Here is a 20,230-nt window from a genome sequence, read left to right as displayed (position 1 = left end):
CATGTCCCTCGGGGAGTCCTGTGGGGGGTACTCTGGGAGTATTGGGTATCGGACCCCTTGATACGGGCCGTCCGCTCCCTGTGCGACCAGTGCCAGAACTTGGTCCGCATTGCTGGCAGTAAGTCGGACTTGTTTCCAGTGAGGGTTGGACTCCTTTGTCACCGATTCTGTTCAGAACTTTTATGGACAGAATTTCTAGGTGCAGCCAGGGTGTTGAGGGGGTCCGGTTTGGATTGGGTCGCTGCTTTTCGCAGACAATGTGGTCCTGTTGGCTTCATCAGGCCGTGACCTTCATCTCACTGGATCGGTTCGCAGCCGAGTGTGAAGCGGCCGAGATGAGAATCAGCACCCCCAATTCGAGGCCATGGTTCTCAGCCGGAAAAGGGTGGAGTGCCCCCTCCAGATCGTGGAGGAGATCCTGCCCCAAGTGGAGGAGTTTAAGTACCTCAGGGTCTTATTTATGAGTGAGAGACAGATGTAGCGGGAGATCGACAGGCGGATCTGTGCAGCGTCTGCAGTAATGCGGACTCTGCACCGATCTGTCGTAGTGATTTACCGGTCGATCCTCGTTCCTACCCTCACCTATGGTCACAAGCTTTGGGTAGTGACCGAAAAAACAAGATTGCGGGTACAAGCGGCTGAAATGAGCTTCCTGCGTAGGGTGGCTGGGCTCTCCCTTAGAGATAGGGTGAGAAACTCTGTAATTCGGGAGGAGCTCCGAGTAGAGCCGCTGCTCCTCCGTGTTGAGAGGAGCCAGATGAGGTGGCTCGGGCGTCTAATTAGGATGCCTCCCTGGTGAGGTGTTCGTCCCACTGTTGGAGGCCCCGGGGAAAACCCAGGACACGCTGGAGAGACTATGTCTCTCAGCTGGCCTGGGAATGCCTCCGGATCCCCCGGAAAGAGCTGGACGAAGTGGCCGGGGAGAGGGAAGTCTGGGCTTCCCTGCTTAGGCTGCTGCCCCTGCGACCCGACCCCGGATAAGCAGAAGAAAATGGATGGATGGATGGATGGATGGATGGATGGATGGATACTATAAAAGTAGCTAAGATTACCATCACCTGACCAGATACAACAGTAAAATGCTCAGCCCAGTCACCAGAGGAAAGTGTTGGTATTGTTTCATACGGAAAATATCAACATTTATAAAGTGACATAGTATACCAGCTGACTTTGTCATGTGGGGAAGATGGTGGATGTGTGACATCTAGGTTAGACGCCTGCCAAGATTACTGTTATAGACCAACAAACAACAAAGATGATAGTAATGTAGCGCTGTGTTTCTCATGCCTTTTTAGCTACCAAACACGGGTGTTTTGCAGCAATTCTTTTGCACCATTTTTTCAGCAGCAGCTTTTTTAATACAACTTTTTTAGCAGCCTGTCACTTAGCTTCTCACAGCTTTTTCATCAAGAAAAGCATTCATTTTTTACTGAGACGTCGCTGCTTTTCCTGCCCGGATTGTGCATCCTCAACAGGGTAATTCAAATCAAAACAACCTTTTTCTAACCACGTTGTTTTTGTGCCTAAACATGCCAATGTAACATCTCCATGGTGTGCAGAGTGTTCTTATACAAATTGAGTTGAACAAGAAAAGAAACCATTTTTTGCACTTGTGTACTTGCACTTATAAATGCAAGACATTTTTACTTGTAATCATTTACTTTTTCAGCACAGTATTTTTTTATTCAAGTGAAGAACCTGAATACTCCCTACACTATTGGTTGCTGTTTCTCTCTCTCTCTCTTTCTCTCTCTCTCTCTCACACACACACACACACACACACACACACACACACACACAGACACAGACACAGACACAGACACATAGCAATCGATAGAGGAAGAGAATAGACTGGAGGTCTCTGACCACAGCATCCTGAATATGTCTCCTCTTGGCCCCAACACTAAATACACAGCAGACTCACCGGCTCACATATGAGTGTGTGTGTGTGTGTGTATGTGTGAGTGTGTGCATGCGCTTGCATGTGTGTGAGTGTAGGAGAGAGAAGAAAGACCGAGTGAGAGTGACAGCGAGGAGTTGCAAGTGAAATGTCAGTCAGGAAATTCTGCGTACACCTGGTTCCTGCTGGAGGAGACAGGTGCTGGTTGCAGCCAGACCACTGAAAACCACGAAGTGCACCTCTGATTAAAAATGCTGCCTATGCAATCATGGCCTCAGTTTTACTCTTCAGTTTGACACCACAGGTAGGACCTCTGCTGGGAGCTGCTGGACAGCTGGACCAGATCAAAGTTCAGCAACTTTTCTTTACAACTTACTGTCGGACATGATCGGCACAAACTGCTCATTTAAAATATTTGGGGCGGTGGGAAGGTTTAGGCTAAAAAGGTCCTGCTCCACCAACTAGTATGTTCAGAAATCTATATTGGCGCAGTAACTCTCCCTTAGTATTCACAAGTTTGTAAAGTTTCAGCTTACTGTCCAGGAAACTATATTTATAATTCTTATGATTTTATTTTTAACATTATGTCACAGAAAAAGTACACATTTATTTTATTTTAATTTTTGCATGTTCTTAAGGTCATTTCCTTGCCTCCTTTGGCCTTTTTTTTTTTTTTTTTAACTTTATTTTCAGGTAATTTTCTTGTAACCTTTTACTGATGTCATGCTAAATTTGGGACCATTTCTTCTTAAGCATGCTCATTGTCTTCCTCCCATGTTTTTCAAAGAAATCTAAAGTAAAGAAGAAGAATGCACCTTAACTCCTTACATTTAGCATTTCTAAGTGGTACATAAACAAGCAATAAAGGGTTTAATAGACACTCTAAAGAAGCTGTAACTTTTCCCTGGACCCATAACTTAAGGCTGGTGAATGAACCAGTTATAAAAAACATCATATTACAACACAGCTTTGATTAGCTTTGACAAATATTGTACACAAGTTAAAACAGAGGGAAGTATCAGAAAAACAAACACAAAATTAAATGTCTCTACTTTGTAAAATATTATTTCTCTATAAAAAGTCCGCATCGCATTAGATTTACATATCAGAGGTGTATGCCGTAGCAGAAAATAATCATGCAATTTATTTTGAGCTGGATTTAACAGCAAACATGCTGTATGGGACTCTGCCTGTCCTCTCACCTTGAAACCACAAAGGGTTAAATCTGTTACTTCTCTCTTTCTCTGCAGATGGAGGAATCCACCCTGCCGGACTGCTGCTCTGACTCATGCACACGTGTGTGAATATGTGTGTGTGTGCGTGTGTGTGCAGAAGCAGTTTATGTGTATGTGTCTTAATGAGTTGTGTTTTTGTGTGTGTGTCTGTGTGTGGAAGACATATAATTATCTGAGCATGTGTTTGTGCCAAGCTGTGGAAGGCACCGTACTTTCCATGTCCTGCAGATGAGCACACACACACACACGCACACACACACAGACACGCACGCAAACACACACAGACACGCACGCACGCGCGCACACACACACACACACACACACACACACACACACACACACAGACACACACGCACGCACGCACGCGCACACACACACACACACACACACACGCTGATGCAAAGAGGATAAGGGTAAGAAAAAAAAAGAAAAAACAAGAGAGGCTTGGCCTCAGGCACTGTTACAAAAAAATCTCTTCATTTCACCTAAAGGACCTGAGCTGAACTTTGGGGCTGGTGCATAGATTTTATAGACCAACAAGTATATTAGTTTTTCTTCCTATAATCTGTGAAATGTATTTAAAAAAAGGTTTTTAAATACATTTTCACCAATACTTGATTAAGGCTTGATACTAAAAACAAAACGAAGGTCTTTTAATTCATGGCGCAGTGCACTTATTATATTTTGCTGTTTTCAATAATTGATTTTTTTCATGTTTATTGGTAGTATTTACCCTTCACTTAAGTCAGAGGCACAAAACCACAACATAAAAACACATAAAAATCCTGCATTAAAAAACAGAAGAACAGCGTGAGCTATAAAACATCAGTCAGGATTTTAGTGGAACCTGTTCTTATTAACTTAACGGAACTACATTTAGCTAAATCAAATTATTATTTTTTTTTTTTGGTATCTTTTGACCTGAGATAAGCTGAACAAATTTACTGCTGAGAGTTCCCCCAACTCATTAAAGTAAACGTCATCAGCATATTGGTGGACTTTATGCATTACGAGCCTTATACTGATGTAGATGAGTTAAAGTACTACAAAGTAGAACAAGTAATCATGCTACAAAGTAGCATGAAATGGGAATATTCAACTAGTACAAGTACACAGACCAGATAAATAAGTTTGTAAATAAATACAGTACTTGAGTAAAAGCACTCACTTTCCGTTACTGAAAAACAAGCAAACAAGCCATTTATTAATCACTTATTCAGTTTTAAAAAGATGTAAAAGCTTTATTTACAACAGTGTAATGCACTGAAAGCAATTAAAACATCATAATTACAATATTTTCAGTGTACATTAACAGTATAAACAAAAAGACACCATATTGCTACAGTTGTACTGGGTCATTTGGAGTCATTCATAGTAGTTTGTTTCCATTTCTATACAAACAGGCTCCAACAGATGCATTTCTGTACAGCAATGCAGCGAAGCACAACACAACAGTGTCTCTGGGTTCCCTATCTTTCATGTTTTATCTTTTTTTTTTTTTTTTTTAACAATTTCAATTTGATGATTCTGCTGTATTAATCCTAAAAGCTCAAACAAACATAAATCTGCAGAGATTTGCAGAAGCGGCTCCAGCAGTGTTGATGCCAGTCGGTAAAACCCTGAATGTCACACAACCATTTCTGCACTGTAACACCTATGAACGATAGGCCGTGAATCACCAGGTTTCCATATCAGTTTCAGAAGACGGTAATTCATCTTTCAGTTTCCTCCCTGCCATTCTCCCCTCTCACTCCAGCTGTAATACAGTACATCAGAATGAGGTTTTAGATATCGGATGACACAATGTCAGGAATCAACATGCAGTCACAGCGGAGGAAAGGCAAAGCGGGTAACAAGCCTGAGATGCGTGCATTTCCAGGACGCAAAGATCAAGATGAGGAAACAAAATTAGAAACATCAAGAAGTCTTCAAACAGTGTTGTAAAAATTAAACGTGGCCATAGAAGACACAACAGGTTCCATACTTCTGACGATGACCAATGAGTGAGAAATGGACCACGCGGCTTGGAATGAATGAATGCCAAATCAACAATTCTGATATAAAATACCATCAAAAAAAGAGCTGCTTTTTTCAAACTAAATAGAAGACAGCTATGGAGAGATTATGAGACAACTGGCCCCTGGATGCAGGATAATAGGTCTCCCACCCTTCTTACAAAAAATCCCCAAAAGTGAAACCATTTAAAGTTTGTGTTGAGTGTCTTTGTGGTCGTTTTGTGTCTCTGTTTGGTCGTTATGTCTTTTTTTAGTTGCTCTGTGTCTCATAGCGGACATTTTGAGTCGTCTTATAGTTGTTTTGTGACCCTTTGTGGTCATTTTTATGTCTCTGGCTGTTTTGAGTCTCTTTTTGGTCATTGTGTGTCTATTTGTGGACATTCGGATTCTCTTTATAGTCATTTTGTTGCCCTTTGTGGTCATTTTCTATATTTTTGTGGTCGTTTTGCATCTCTTTCAATGATCAGTCTTTGAGGTCAATTCTGTCTCTTTGTAGTCACCCTATTAATCTCCCAGTTACCCCTATAGCTGTTTTGTATTGTTTTTATCTTTTTGTTCATGACTGACTTTTCAACATGAAATGTTTGAGCCTATCACCCTCTGATTCTCCTATTGTTTATAAACGGTAACTTTGCCATTCTTGTCCTTGACGCATAATTATTTTGAGGCTGTTTTCACGAGTGCATAATTTTTAAGAATTTTTTCAAAAGTCAGTCTGTGTATTGACTTTACTCACTGTTATTAATCTTTGCACTTTATATTATGCGTGATGTAACAAATGTAAACAAACTCAGATTGCCTGAGAGTAATCACCTCACTTTAGGAAGTTTAAAAATGAAACTTTGTGGCTGAACAGCCAATTTAACACGATTAAAAGATGAGATTAAACAGATGAGATGAGAGTTTAAGGGTGATGAAAGCCAAGATGACACTTCATCTGTGATGCATTCATGTTGACACAACTGTACAAACATCCAAGCGTGACTCAAACACAGACTCAGATGAATTTAGTTGTCGATTTTGTTGCAACAAACTTCTGTCGCGGCTCTGATTTGCTGTTGGATAACCTCACAGGGAGCGAGCAACAAAGATGGAACTCATTTGCTTCAGATGATTAAATCAAACCCTTGTAACACAGAACAACAGTGTATCTGCAACACAGCTAACACTCATTTGAAACAGATGACTCACTGAAGAGTAGAACTCTAAATGCATTATTGGATGGATTGGTTTTATATTCAGATCTTAGTAAAAGTGCTTCTCATACACCAACTGCTTCTGCAGAGCATAAAACAGCAAATTGCATTTACATTTTCATTCCAGTCAGGCTGACGCAGACACTCACTGCAGCTGATGGGAGCGATCAAAACAACATACAATATGGCTGATAATTTGGTGACATTTCATTTGTACCATTTAAAACAACATTTTGCAAACCTCCCCTTGAGTACCACTCATCCTGCATGTTTTAGATCTCTCCGTGCTCCAACAGAGCTGATTCAAATGATCAACTCATTATGAAATCCCAAAGCTGATCATTTAATTCAGCTGTGTTGCAGCAGGGAGAGACCTAAAACATGCAGGACAAGTGGTACTCAAGAAGATGTTTGGGAAACGCTGACCTAAAATAACCCATAAAACAAGTGTTTTGCACAAATCTCTTTGGTCAACATTCACACTGCACTTGCAACATGGCAAACCTGGACGTGGTTGAGGTTTCCATTTGAGAAACAGCCCAGATGTACTATTGCCAAACCAATGAATTAGTCTTTATCTTTGAAGGTTTTTCTTTTGTAAAACAACAAAAAATACAGTTTGAAAATACTTCCTAGTAAGTATAAACCTAACCTTTGTGTGGTGGTGGCTTCTTCACCTCATTCTGGTGTGCCAGCCGTAATGCATTATTGTCTCTTGAGGCTGGAGAGCAGAAAATAACCACTGTAACCACGGTTGACGAGAACCACAGTTGTGAGGGGCAACAATGAGCCCATTCCACATGAGAAAACAAACTGGGAAAAGCCAGACAAAAGTGAAACTTATGCTTTATCGAAAGTGTTTTCAAAATGGTTGTTTTGGTTTTAAAAGAAAGAAGGCTTCAGTGATGAGGACTGATTGGTGGTTTGCCAAAAAAAAAATATATCTGACCAACCTCTGCAGCTTCCCTAAGATCTTACAAAGGCAGCATCCTGTATGCACTCATGCTATAAGGTGCTTGGGACAAATTCTTTCTTTCACAATTCCTCATTAACCTAAAATACTTAACAGTGTTCTGAGTTAAGGAAGGAATTGACATATGTTGAACTGCATCCTCCAAATGAGAAGGAAACCAGATTCATGTGCATACAAAATGATTGGTTTCAAGTTTTTGCATATAAGGTTTTCACACTTAAACAATGTAATCATTTTTTAATCTGTGTATCATTTTTCTGGTTCTGCTATTATGAACTGTAAGCGGTAGGTAACATGCATTTTATTAAGCCAAGACCTAAAAAAAAAATCCAAAAACAATGGCTTATTTTTGGTGGGCTCTCACATGACAACAGGACCGATAAGAATAAATGTAATTAATCAGAAGCCTGTATCACCGCCGTCAGATATGTTGCTGTTAGCTAAACAGTCAATGACAAAACCCTCTTTGACTAGGCATGATTCAGTGTTTGGTTGTCATCCAGAAATCTCTCTGAGAGAGTGTTTAATGACCTGGCAGGCATGAGGAGACTTGGCCAGGTCTGAATCACTGGGCTAATAAACGGATAACGTGACCTTGTCAACAAACCGATACTTGCCAAATACATTCAGTCTGGCTGCTAATGTTAAATCCAGAGGCTGAAACAAACAATGCAGGGAGACAGTGCTGTTCGATCACTTAGAAAATTGCTTTGAAGATTTAAACAAGGTTAAAATAAGGTTTGTAAATGCAAAATGTGGAAAGTGAATAAAACTGTAAAGCAGAAAATGACACTATTTAATGGTTGTGTGATGTGTTTGATGTGATTTCACTATTGATTTGGCTCACCGTCTTGCTCTTTCGAGTTTCAAATCCTATTACTGTATTTCCAAGCGAAGCATTCTGCTCCTGCTTTTAATTATTAACGTACAAAATCTTTGTTTTAATGCTGAAAAGAACCAGAGCAAAGAGGGAAATGACACCCCTTAATGTTTTTTTTAAACTGCCATCTTTGAGGAATCTAGTTACACTGACTGTAGTTGGTGATAAAATTATTCAGAAAGTCTTTGAAATCTGATTTGAGTTAGTAGGGAGGAAGTTATCTTTCAACCCACAGCTTTAGTGGTTACCAAAACACACAGGTGTTTCCATACAGAGGAAGGATGGCATCTTCTCAAAGTACCTTTGAAGGAATAATAATCCTGATTATATATCAGCTAACCAGTAGCAGGATCTGTTGCTAAAACTTCACCCTGGGTATTGAAATATGACACATAAAACTGAATGAACACTTTATCATTAATGTAGACAAACACAGTATTAACTGGCATTTGCACAGGATTAATTTATGCAGGGAAAAGTGTTTATTATTAATCTTGTTTGCGCTGATCAGTCCAGAGCACATTTTCCTCCCCTACCACAGAATTATATCACGTTTCAATTTGTTTTGCAAGCAAAGATCTGCTTTTCCTGATGATGACTTCTCTTCAGAATATTCCCATCTTTTATAATCCGAATGCTGTAATTTGCCACTCAAAACTCTGTTTTTTCTTTTGCTGAGGACCACAGCAATTATTCTATAACCCATCTCACCCTGGAATACGAATCCTGTCCAAATAGGGTCTGCACAATAAAGTATTGTCTTGACTTTCAATGATCTCTAGAGTCAACACCTGTGGTATTAAGCTCAAATTTTTCAGGATACAGTTCATTCTGTGGCTGGAAATGCTGGCTCTTAAAAACTGACAATCTAGACATAAGCTGACGTAATTAATGGTAAAAAAGCATTAAATTGCAAAATGGTTTAGTTAAAAATTCGGCCCAGAGTCTGTTGTATGCTGGATCCAGATGCGAGAGAAGTGCAAGATCATTTTTCTTGCCTGAAACAATCACAGAGAAAAGTTTGGGTTTGTTTTGCAGACTGGACCCACATTTCTTTTACAACCCTGGGTCTGCAGGGTTAATCAATCTAGAAATTCAAAATCTCTGTACATCAAAAAAAAAAAAAATTAAAAGAAGCTAAAAAAGTAAACAGGGAACTGTACAAGGCACATTTGAATTTCCACAGGCGTTTTTTGCACAGAGGCACATTCAGGTGACATGACGACCTCTGCGCTTCAAAGGAGTGCAAAATCCCGGCTCTTTGGTTGCAACGCAAAGGCTCAGAGACCGTGAAGGGAAAACAGAGGCGAAAAAATAAACATCCAAGCATTTTAGAGCTTTAACAGCTCATCTCCATCAAAATTATGATCAACAGAATCCAAAATCTCCTTCCTCAACTGGGAAAACGGAGAAAGAAGGGTGTAAATTAGGTCCTGAAAAACAAAAAGGATCCAAAAAAGATATATTATTTAAGAAAAAATGCTACGTCTGCTGGGTTTTCCAAAGGCTAAACCTGAGAGTGATCCTGGCTGTTCGTACTGCCTTGCAAGTAGATTATCCGTCCGATCAGGAGGAGCAGGAGGCCCACGCACAGCAGCACTGTGGGCTCCTGGTGGATGTGCGGCACTGGGTTGGGATGGATCACAACCCGTCTGTGTACGCCTGGCCCCTGCTGGAACAAAGAGAGATGAAGAGATGTTACGGTACGCATGAGAAATAAGGAAAACATGCTCTAAGTGTAATGATACACTGATCGTGGTTGATATCAATTCAGTGATTATCAATACAATATCATTGATGCAAAGTGAAAACATAGATACATATTATAATGTGACAGATATGCATTTATTTTGAAATTTCAATGGCTCATCTGTGTCATCATTTCTGTCCACCTCCTTCATAAACATTCACACAGTGCTAATGGCAAAGTACCAGATAGACAACTGTAAGCAGCCAAAAAAAAAAAAAAAAAAAAAAAAAAAGACTAAAAGAATATTGATTCATATCGTTGTGTATCGATTGCAGGCTCCTGAACTGAATCAAAGCAAACTCATATCATGGCAGACTTACAATAGTAAATACAGTACCATTGTCCAAGGAACTGGTATCGTATCGTATCGTATCGTATCGTATCGTATCGTATCGTATCATGATTTACACCACCAACAAATACACAGCGTGGTTGCACCAAACTGAATAAAAACTCTCTTGAACCGGACCAGTTTAACTGGCAACACAACTAAATAAAACAACAAGTTTGACACAGGAAGAGTCCACCAGTATGTGGTGACGTCAAGGGAGGTAGATGCATAAAGACATTTTAACTACGATGACCTAGATTTAATGGACCGTCCCCTTAGCTACGCTATGCAGCAAATTTCAAACTTTCCATTCTTGCAAAACACAAATGCCTTTTACAGCGGTAAAGTTTTAAACAACAGGTCCTTGATTTCAGACACAGGTAGACAAAAGCAGCTAGCCTGTGACTAAATTGGTGGTTGTTGGCTGAAATCACAACTATCACTATTAGATTTCATTAGCTGTAGCCACATAGCTACATAAGCTAATACCAGCTCCATTACTTGGTTGAAATGTGGTTATGGTTAACTTTTAAATTTTAAAAAACAGTCAGCATCCTGTTGAAAATGCAAAAAAATAAATAGCATTGTACTTGTATTGTACTGTGGAACAACTTAGTCTTAGTAAGTTACAAGTATGAATAATGTAAGATAAGAGTCTTATTTCATTAACAACTGTGTTTGCAGACTAAGCTTGCAAGGTTGGAGAGGCACAAGATAAGATTTATGTTTTGTTGATTGTATTTTGAAATAGTACAGAAGAGAAAAGGTTCTATGGGTTTGGCAAATGTAATGCTATCTTGGACAATGAATGTGGCTGGGGTTGTTGGAAGGTAAACTTCCCAAAGTGATTATGTGGTTGATGGGTGAAAAAAGTACTTCACTGTAAACTGATTTATTTGCATTTAATGCAAAAAAAAAAGTGAGAACAGCATGCCCGGTTCATGAAGTTATTCACTGCCAAACTGGATCATTTGCATTGGCTTTTGCTAACATTTCACAACATGCTCTAAGTGTGTTGCAATATACATCAGGTGAACACACTGGAATCCCTTGATGATGTCAAATCAAAGAGTCACGCACCCACACATGTACGGTATGTTTACATCCACAGGAAACAGGTAAGTACAGTTCTCTACATCCTGCCACAAGTCTCTTTACTCTCTTCATCTCCAGGTGTGAATTTGCTACATCACTGCATGCATGTATATGTATGTGTAAAGGGTGTTTATCTGAAGGCTTCCGATCTTTCTGACAAGTTTACATTTTTTAAAGAGTTACATTGGCATCAACAGACATAAGGATTGAACTGTCAACTTTACGGATATTTCATATTTATACAATAAAAGATCCCATTGTTCTATCAACTGAAAATGGGCAATGTGGGCCGGATATCATTTTGCATTTTAGTTTACAAGAAAACAGAAAAGTTAAAAGATGACAATGGAGAATCATGGTTAATGTGAAGATAGCTGCTGCAGAATTCATAATATTAGACTGAAGAGGTCATTTAGTACTGCACATTCATATAGTTGAAAGATCTTGCATGAGACACATTAAAAAATGGTTAAAATCGAAGCAAAAGAGGCTGAGACGCCCTGACTTTTTGCTCCTCAGGAGTTGATTCTGCATTTCCAGGATGTAGCTCTCAAATATCTGGAGTCTCAACTGGCCACTTGAAGGGCTTTTCACTGGTGATGTACCTTATCCTGGAATGCACCTGGTTGGACAAATGCATTGCTAATTGGGCGGTTTTCTGCTCACCGCTTCAAACAGGAAACGACATGGCAGCCTGCTCAGAGACTTTCCATAATTCTGTCTAAATGATTCACCATTTTTTTTTCTTTGAAAACACCGAATTTTTGGTGAATTGCATTTCATTTTTAAACTACATTACCTAGTTCTTACCTTGGTCCAAGTTTCATAAGCCAGCCAGACCGTGCTAGATGGACTCATTTTCATAAACTTAAATCTGGTCTACTTTATGCAAATACTGAACGGCAAGTGCAAGCTTGCCACAACACTCCCACCATGCACTGTGAAATTGCTTCTCCTGCTCTTCACTGGAAATGAATAGAAAGCATTGAGCCATCCTCCTTTGCTGCACCACAACTCAGGATAACCCTGATGATAAAATTTTTTTGTTTAGGATTCTGATTGTTCCTCCACAATGCACGCTTTAACTGTCTTTCTCTCGCTTTTTCAAACATCTCTCTGGAGTTCTTCTGACACACTTGGCACGCTGTTGACTGAAACAGGTGTTTTCTTTTTCCTCTCTGCTCTCTATCCCTGCAGCAGGAAGCCCTGTGCCTTGGCCTCTGTCCATCACAGCAGCTTTGCACCGATAAAGAGATCTACCCCGTCAACAGAAGAGGAAGGACATTTCCCCCGGGAAGCTTCCTCCAAAAGAAAGCACTCTCCCGAAACAACAAGGTTCCTGATACTGAGGACAGGTGGGTGGAGATCTCCACTATGAATGAAAAAGTATCTGATAACTTTACTTACACACTCTTCTAATAATAGCAGGGGAAACTTCAGGTACAATATGTTGCTGATCTTTTGAGACCTTGCACAAATTAGCTCCCTATGAACTCTAGTTAAAACTAATGTTAGGAGTAAAACATCAGATTCACTGAGGATTCTTAAATTGACAAACTAATGGTAAAAGCACAAAAACAGCTCCTTCAGGCAGATAGTAGAAGGCTGCAGTTGTACTATGAAACTCTCAGGTGTGAAATCTCGGACCTGTGTGAATGCAAAGCAGAGTTCTGTTTAAAAAAACATCCATCATCAGCTACTATTGCTCTAATAAAAAAAAAAAAAAAACTTTAAAAAAGGAGACCTTGCACTCCAACTAAAGCATTTACAAGAATAACTACGACATTTACAAGAGTCAGTTTTTCCGCTGGAAGATGGATGTCCTGTTTTGGCATGAAGCCCTTCAAACACAGCCCAGCCGGATGGACTTTACAATACCATCCAGACATCGACTGGCACAGAATAAGCCTTCTGCCCGGGGCGAGGCTGTACTCTGAAAAACAGGATCTTAACGGACGAGAGCGAGAGAGGGATATCAAAGCTGTGTGGTTTAATTTGAAAAGTGAGCCAGAAACCACAGAAACCCCTAATGCCAGAGGAGGAAACAGGTGAGAGGAAGACTAGTTAACCCTGTGATGATTCAGTCTGCTTCTAATTCTGCTTCTGACTCTGACCAAGTCAAACAAACAGGTCAGAGATGACCGAGGAGCTGGCCGAAAAACGATTTCACCAAGACATGACCCCCAGTTCCTGTACAGAGCATGAAAGATTCATTGAGACTCATAGAGAAAGAAATCCATTGTAGAAAACTCGTCCAAAGCAAAAGCTTGGATATAACCAATCACACTTACTGTACTTTGAATCTCCCATAGACAGAAGCACAGTTCTTTTCTAACCCAGCCCAACAACAAAAACATACTGCAGGAAAAGCTTGATTTTCGTGATTCTCTAATTTATAAATGAAAAATGACGTAAAACACACTCTTCAGCTTCGTCAAAAGCAAGTGTACTGACAGCAGATCTGAGTTTGTAAATTGCATGTCAACATTCTTGACTCCCAACTCGTCATATACGGCAGCTTGGTCAGTGGCCCTATGCTTCAAACTATGATGCTCTAGGTGCCGTTTTATAGTCCGTTTTGGACATTTAGGGATAGTCATCATCATCCTCTTGATAAGTGCATAGTGCCTATTCAAAATAAACCAGTGTCTTTGCAGGAAACTTAGATTCTGTTACCAAAAACGCTTACGATTAGGCAACAAAACTTGGTTACGTTTAGAAAAAGAACATGGCTTGGGTCAAAATAAGTGCATTTTTTTACATTTATTAGTAGATTCGTTTGTTGTACTTTACACGATACATAACTTGACATTAACTATGTAACATAGTTTTAAAACACTTGATGGTGACTTTTGGTTTCACAGCAGTCTCTTGAGTGAAAGTCCTGTGTTTGTTTGACTCATCTGCCACTCCTTCCTCCTGCACTATGACTAAGACTTTCCTGCTCTTTATACAACAACATTGCCGCAGATGGGTTTACATTGGAGTTAGTTGAAAGCCTGGTGTGTGTCATAGAGCTGCTAAACGGTGTCTTGTGTGTTTAAATCAGACTCTTACAGCTGCTGACCTCGCTGCTGTATTTGCTGCTCTGGGATGAGAGCAGTCCATATCTGTAAAAAGGAGGTACATCTAAATCATTAATATCCCCCAGACATGTTGGTTGACTAGCACGCTATATTACTGGAATCCATTTTCTTACCATACGTACCATACGTCCATCGCTTCGGTCCAGAGTGAAATAACTCAACAACCAGTGGATGGATTGCCATGAACTTTGGTTGAGACAATGATGGTCCTCAGAGGATGTCTCCTACTGACTTTGCCTCTGGTGGCACCATGAGGTTAACATTTGTGACTTTGAGTTGAATGTCTAAACAACTGTCAAATGGGTTGTTATGCCATTTGCTTCAGATGTTCATGTTCCCCCATCATCAGGTCAACATTTTATCAAGTTAGTTTGATTTATGACCAAACTAGTACAGATCTAATGACAATCCCATCAGCCCCAGCTGTACTTTGTTCTCAGTGCAAATGTCAGCATGCTCACACACTGAACTAAAATGGATAACATGGTAAACATTATAACATCAGCAAGTTTGCATCGTCACTGAGCTTGCTGTCGTAAGCATTCAGTTCAAAGCATTGCTGTGCGTCAGTGCAGCCTCACAGAGAGGCTGGTGTGGCTGTAAACTCTGTAAGTCTTGTTTTATTATTGGTTGGAGGTTTAAATTAAATCCAGCATGAAAGAAGAAAACTGGACTGGCTAATTTTTTTCTGACAAAATAGCACATATCTCCATAAACACATCTGGAAAAACATTTAATTCTGACATAAGATGTAATGTTTTTTTCTTCTTTCATGGGATTTTTCCTTGGTACTCATCACCTTATGAACTTTCTAACTTTAAATCAACACCAGTGAAGGAAAGAGCTGAAGAGCAGCAGATATTTAGAGCTGTAAGACTCATTTCACTGCAGCTTATACTGAGCCTTGATTTTTCTGAACGTCAACAAGAGACTGTTGTGTTTGGCAGAACAAACTCTCCAAGCATTGATTTTTTTTGGCGATTCGTTTTCACCTCCACAATCTGAATATCTGCCATAATAGTAAATCAAGACTCCTGCGTGTAGAAGCTTAAGCAAACAATTAGCTCTGTCCTCTTTTTCATTTGGCAATATACAACCTCAAGCATCTGTCGTTTGAAATCACAGATTAGAGCTTCGCCTTGTTTTGAGTAGAAAGTTGCAGTGGTTTTTCAACTAAAGGGCAGTTTTTATAAAAAGCAATAAAAGATCATTTCCTCTTTCACCCTCAGATGTGCAATTATTCCTTTTCTGTTGTGAAAACTTTATTATTATTATCATTATTATTAATGTTAATTTGCTTGCAGCATCAATCATATTGCACATTAGAGACTTGTCTCTCCTCAAAGCAGCTTTGGAAGACAGACTCAAGCTTTGTGGTTTTTAAGTTGGCAGAGTTTCTGTGCTCTTTTTTCACCTCATGAACCGCTGTAATGATTTAACTCTCGAGATGGTCTTCAGTTTACAGTGTAAGGGAAGGGACCATACTGCCAGATTTATGAGTCTCAAGATGCAAAATAAACTTACTGAAAGGTTGTTTTATGATTACATGTTTGATTTGTTGATCTATTGATGTCTAGATACAGGACTATATAAATAGGAAAGGGGAACGTCAGCTGTTTGGGTCATTTATAAACAATTGCGTGTGGTTGTAAACTTCGAGTTAATCAGATGTTTTGAGCCCAAATGCAAACTGTCACTTGTCAATGTCCTTCCACATTGCAGTATTATACCCTGCTCTGTAGTCCTGGTACACACGTACTGTATTTTGCATATTCTATAGCTAATGAAAGTGCAGCAGAAAGTGTCATTGACAACACAACAGGAGGATGTGGTGTACCTGGGAGGAGATGAGACTTGATATATGTGGTTCAACACAGCTGACGCATTTACATCTGACCAACATCTGTATACAATGTGTCTAAAACCACCTCTGGATCAGATTATTATATGCGTCATTTCAGTACATCTTGGGTGTATTTTCACCTGGATTCATTTACATGAAGCAGTGCCAGATGGTATTTCAGAAGGTGCACCCTAAGAGTTTCTTCATCTGTTTTTTTATGGATTAATTCTGAGTGTGACATTTAGGCAAAAGTGCTTATTGCTTTCTCGCTGTGTGTTAGGTGAGAAGATTGATATTACTCCCATGTCTATGTGTTATGTATGACATTAGAGCCAGAGGGCTATTAGCTTAGCTCAGCATAAAGACTGGATGCAGGGGAAAACTCATAAAATAGCATGTTGTATCTCACTTGTTTAACCCAAACAGTAACGTCAAAGAGGTTACAGTAAATCAAGTGTTCTGGGAATACAAATAATTACCTATGATTAAAAACAACATGTAGACAATCGGGCTGGTCTGTTATTTGGGTGATTGGTCATATTTCAGAGTCAGGATGAGAGGTTTGATTTCCACTGCAATCAGAAGCAGATGTACTCCTTAGCTGACAAAGTGCAGGCTGAGAGTCTGAAACTAAGCCAAAACCAGTTTCGCCAAACACTCTTGATACTCAACCTTATACCTCAGGATTACAGAAAAGGAAATACACGCACACACACACACGTGCACACACTGGCCATCCACTTAATAGTTTCCTCATTTGAACTCTTACCTCAAATAACCCCTTCAATCATCTTAGAATAGAAAACCTGCTGCCACAAATTGTTTTCCTGCTGTCACTGCAACTCAGCAGGCCTCAAACAAGTACTTCAACACACGTGCAGGCCCCATCATGCACGTACACATGTGCACTATGAGAACAAACTGATATGTATGGCAAAAAAAAAAGCCATTAGAAAAAACACACGGGCTGTCAGCCAATCAACTAACTAGATAACCAGTCAACCAGAAAATCCACCAGTAAGACAGTAAGTCGGTGAACCACTGAAGCAAAGGCACAGTCAACAAACCAAACAAGCTGATACAACTCATGCGCACAATACCTGCACATCTACAACAAAGGATGCTAATGTTTATGGTTTCATGTTTTTGGTTTACATACATTTCAGTTGCGATATATGAATCCGTCACTATGAATATCATCGATTTTATTATGACTGCATTTTAGAAAAGAAAGAAAGCTGTGCTTTATTAGCCCCACGAGGGGAAATTCAAATATTCCACTGTTATTCCTACAAATTACAAACACACAGACCTGAAATACAGACACATGCACAAAAAAACCTATACAGATGCATTATAGGAGAAATGTCAGAGCCAGGGGACTGCCCATCAACAGGAGCAGTTGGGGGTTTGGTGCCTTGCTCAAGGGCACCTCAGCAGTATCCAGGAGCATGAACTGGCACCTCTCCAGCTATCAGTCCACACTTCGTGTTTGGTCCATACAGAAAGTTGAACCAGCGACCCTCTGGGTCCCAAGCCAAGTCCCCAAAGACTGAGCTACTGCCATCTCAAGTACAAAAATGTCACATTTTAAAAGTCTTCTGTGGTTATGAATTTAAATGTTGGCAAGATTTGCATTCATGCTCTGCAGAAGTAAATCATAAAGTGAAACACAGCCAGAGGACAAACAAGAAGTAAAATGGATGAGTGAATTTGGCAGCTTTGCAGATAAAGCTGCCTGAACTTCACACCAGCCCTCAAATGCACCATCTCGGAGACTTTGATTCTGTGACTTTAGCAGCATTGTCACGCCAATGACAGTGAGAAAAAAGACAAGTAAGTGCAAGTTGATTTGAATTGAAATGAATGGAAAACAATCGCTCCCTGGAGGGGAGGGCGTCTTAAAACTTATGGAATGCTTTGCCAAAAGAATATAATTTATTCGGGACATTTATTAGTCAGAAAACCTTGAAAATCTATGCACAAAATCAGACAACTGATAGAATACACAAGGTGACGTGAATTACATGGCTTTAACTTATTTTTATGTTTAGCTTTGAAACTGTTGTTTCTTTATGAAACACCTCTTATGCAGAGGATTTTAATACCTCATCTCGTTCTTGCTCCTCTTCTTGTCTCTTTGTTTTCACAGTGGAAACATTGAGTCAGCCTGTTCCAAAGAGCTCATGTGATTTTGTTTGGTCACCACAACTTACTATGCTGCAGCTCAAAAATAGCTCTTTGAACAAGGCTACACTTACAAGCACAGACACATGCACACACTCCCACACTGTCGTGTTTCCATCATTTCGGTGGGTATTACATTAATTTCCTGGAGGCTTGACCTAACCGTGACCTTGACCTAACCTTACCTTACATACCCTAACCAGAACAATTACTTGCCTAACCTCAACCAAGTCTTCAGCCTAAAATTCAATGATTTATGTCATGTGGACTTGTGTTTTGTCCCCAAAAGGAAGATGCATTCCCCACACTGTGACTGTATAAACAGATTTGTGTCTCCACAACAAGAGTAATACACATCCACACACACAATGCAAACCAAGTGCCACTCTGCAAACCTCCACAAACAGCATAATTTCTCCTGTTGTTAGAGCATGCATAAAAAAGTTAAAACGGAAAAATATGCAGCCTCATTTACATCTCTAAACATGTAAACATCTGTCTGCACATTGTGTGCCTGCAAAAATCTCAGAGCCCATGGTCTGATGGCATTGTTGGGGGCCACTGTATTTAGTGTAGCAAACAGAAATCCAGGCCAAGACTTCCTGCTCTGTGTAGCAGTCATTTTGGAGAATTTCTATATACAGACATTTGCATTAGAATACAGATAAATTTTACAAAGCTGATAAAAAGTTAAAAATGCATTTTGGCCAATGTGTTCTGCTTTTCCACATGGGCTGTTTGACTTCTACTCAATCAATACTAATGTGACTACAAAGGGAAACTAGAACAAATATCAGCATAATGATGCAGAATCTGTAGGAAACAGTAGTAGGTTTTGGTATTCGAAGTGTTCTGCTTTCTGTGTACATTTGCCGAAATGCAACTTTCAAACCTACTGGCTGTCGTCTGATGATGATTGAGCTTTATATTAGCTTTTCTTTTTCTTGTAAAATTATCTGCATTCTTATGCGGTAATAGTTTCTAAATATAACCATAAATGACTGGCACACGGAAGAGGAAGTCTTGGCCCAGATATCTGTTGGATACACTGGAGCAACGGAGAGGCTTACTGTTGTCATAGCTGATTGCTTTATGTATGAAAAGTGAGGGAAATCTCACCAGCTCAACAGAAAGTAGTAACTAGAGGGACACACTGAAGGGCAGAGAGGAGCTTCTCTGACAGAGGCAGTTATTTCATTACAACCAAAAGGTTTTCCTAATTTAACCAGAACCAGATTTCATGCAATATCCTGTAATTTTCATTTTCCTCATGTCCACATCACTGTAACTGCTGTTTTAAGAGCTTCATAACATTACTTTAATGTTACTTTTCGCTTCCCTGTGATCACATATTGTGAGTAAAGTAGAGCTTAGGAGGTTCAATGCTCAATGTTATTCTTTGTGCAATATAGAGTCATCACAAAGCTCACAAAAAATGCAGTGATACTAAAATAAAAAAGGCATTCAACAAAAACAATCCTTCAGCAGGCTTTTAACAGGATAATACTAATAACCCAGTGTTTAATCCTGCATTCTACTGAACAGCAATGCACACTTAAGTCATGGTTAAACAAGGGTTAAAATTAAAATGCTGTGTTTCTCCCGCTCTTTGTCTTTCATGCACACCCAAAGACACACAAACAAAAACACAAGCAGCCAGCCAGTGACACCCGACTGGTCAACAATGTTCCTCTGAGTTATTTCTGTCTTCAGGACAAAGGGTTTTACCTCCTACTGAA

At 39.8% G+C, this 20,230-nt stretch overlaps 1 protein-coding gene across 2 annotated transcripts in view; it reads right to left on the bottom strand.

Annotated features, from left to right (window-relative positions):
* Window positions 1–4,350: 4,350 nt before the first annotated feature.
* LOC121955016 (bcl-2-like protein 11) overlaps window positions 4,351–20,230 on the bottom strand; it is a 32,395-nt gene continuing 16,515 nt past the window's right edge. Inside the window, exon 4 of one of the 2 annotated variants that reach the window (XM_042502792.1) lies at window positions 4,351–9,871. In XM_042502792.1, the coding sequence (XP_042358726.1) occupies window positions 9,707–9,871 (165 nt within the window). In that variant the 3' untranslated portion in view covers window positions 4,351–9,706. The remainder of the gene's footprint in view (window positions 9,872–20,230) is intronic. The other variant, XM_042502793.1, reaches the window with a different exon arrangement.

The sequence above is a fragment of the Plectropomus leopardus genome, chromosome 15, assembly GCF_008729295.1.
Source record: "Plectropomus leopardus isolate mb chromosome 15, YSFRI_Pleo_2.0, whole genome shotgun sequence".
NCBI classification, from domain to species: domain Eukaryota; kingdom Metazoa; phylum Chordata; class Actinopteri; order Perciformes; family Serranidae; genus Plectropomus; species Plectropomus leopardus.
The sequence above is the reverse complement of the archived record's forward strand: the minus strand, read 5'-3'. Positions and strand labels throughout refer to the sequence as shown.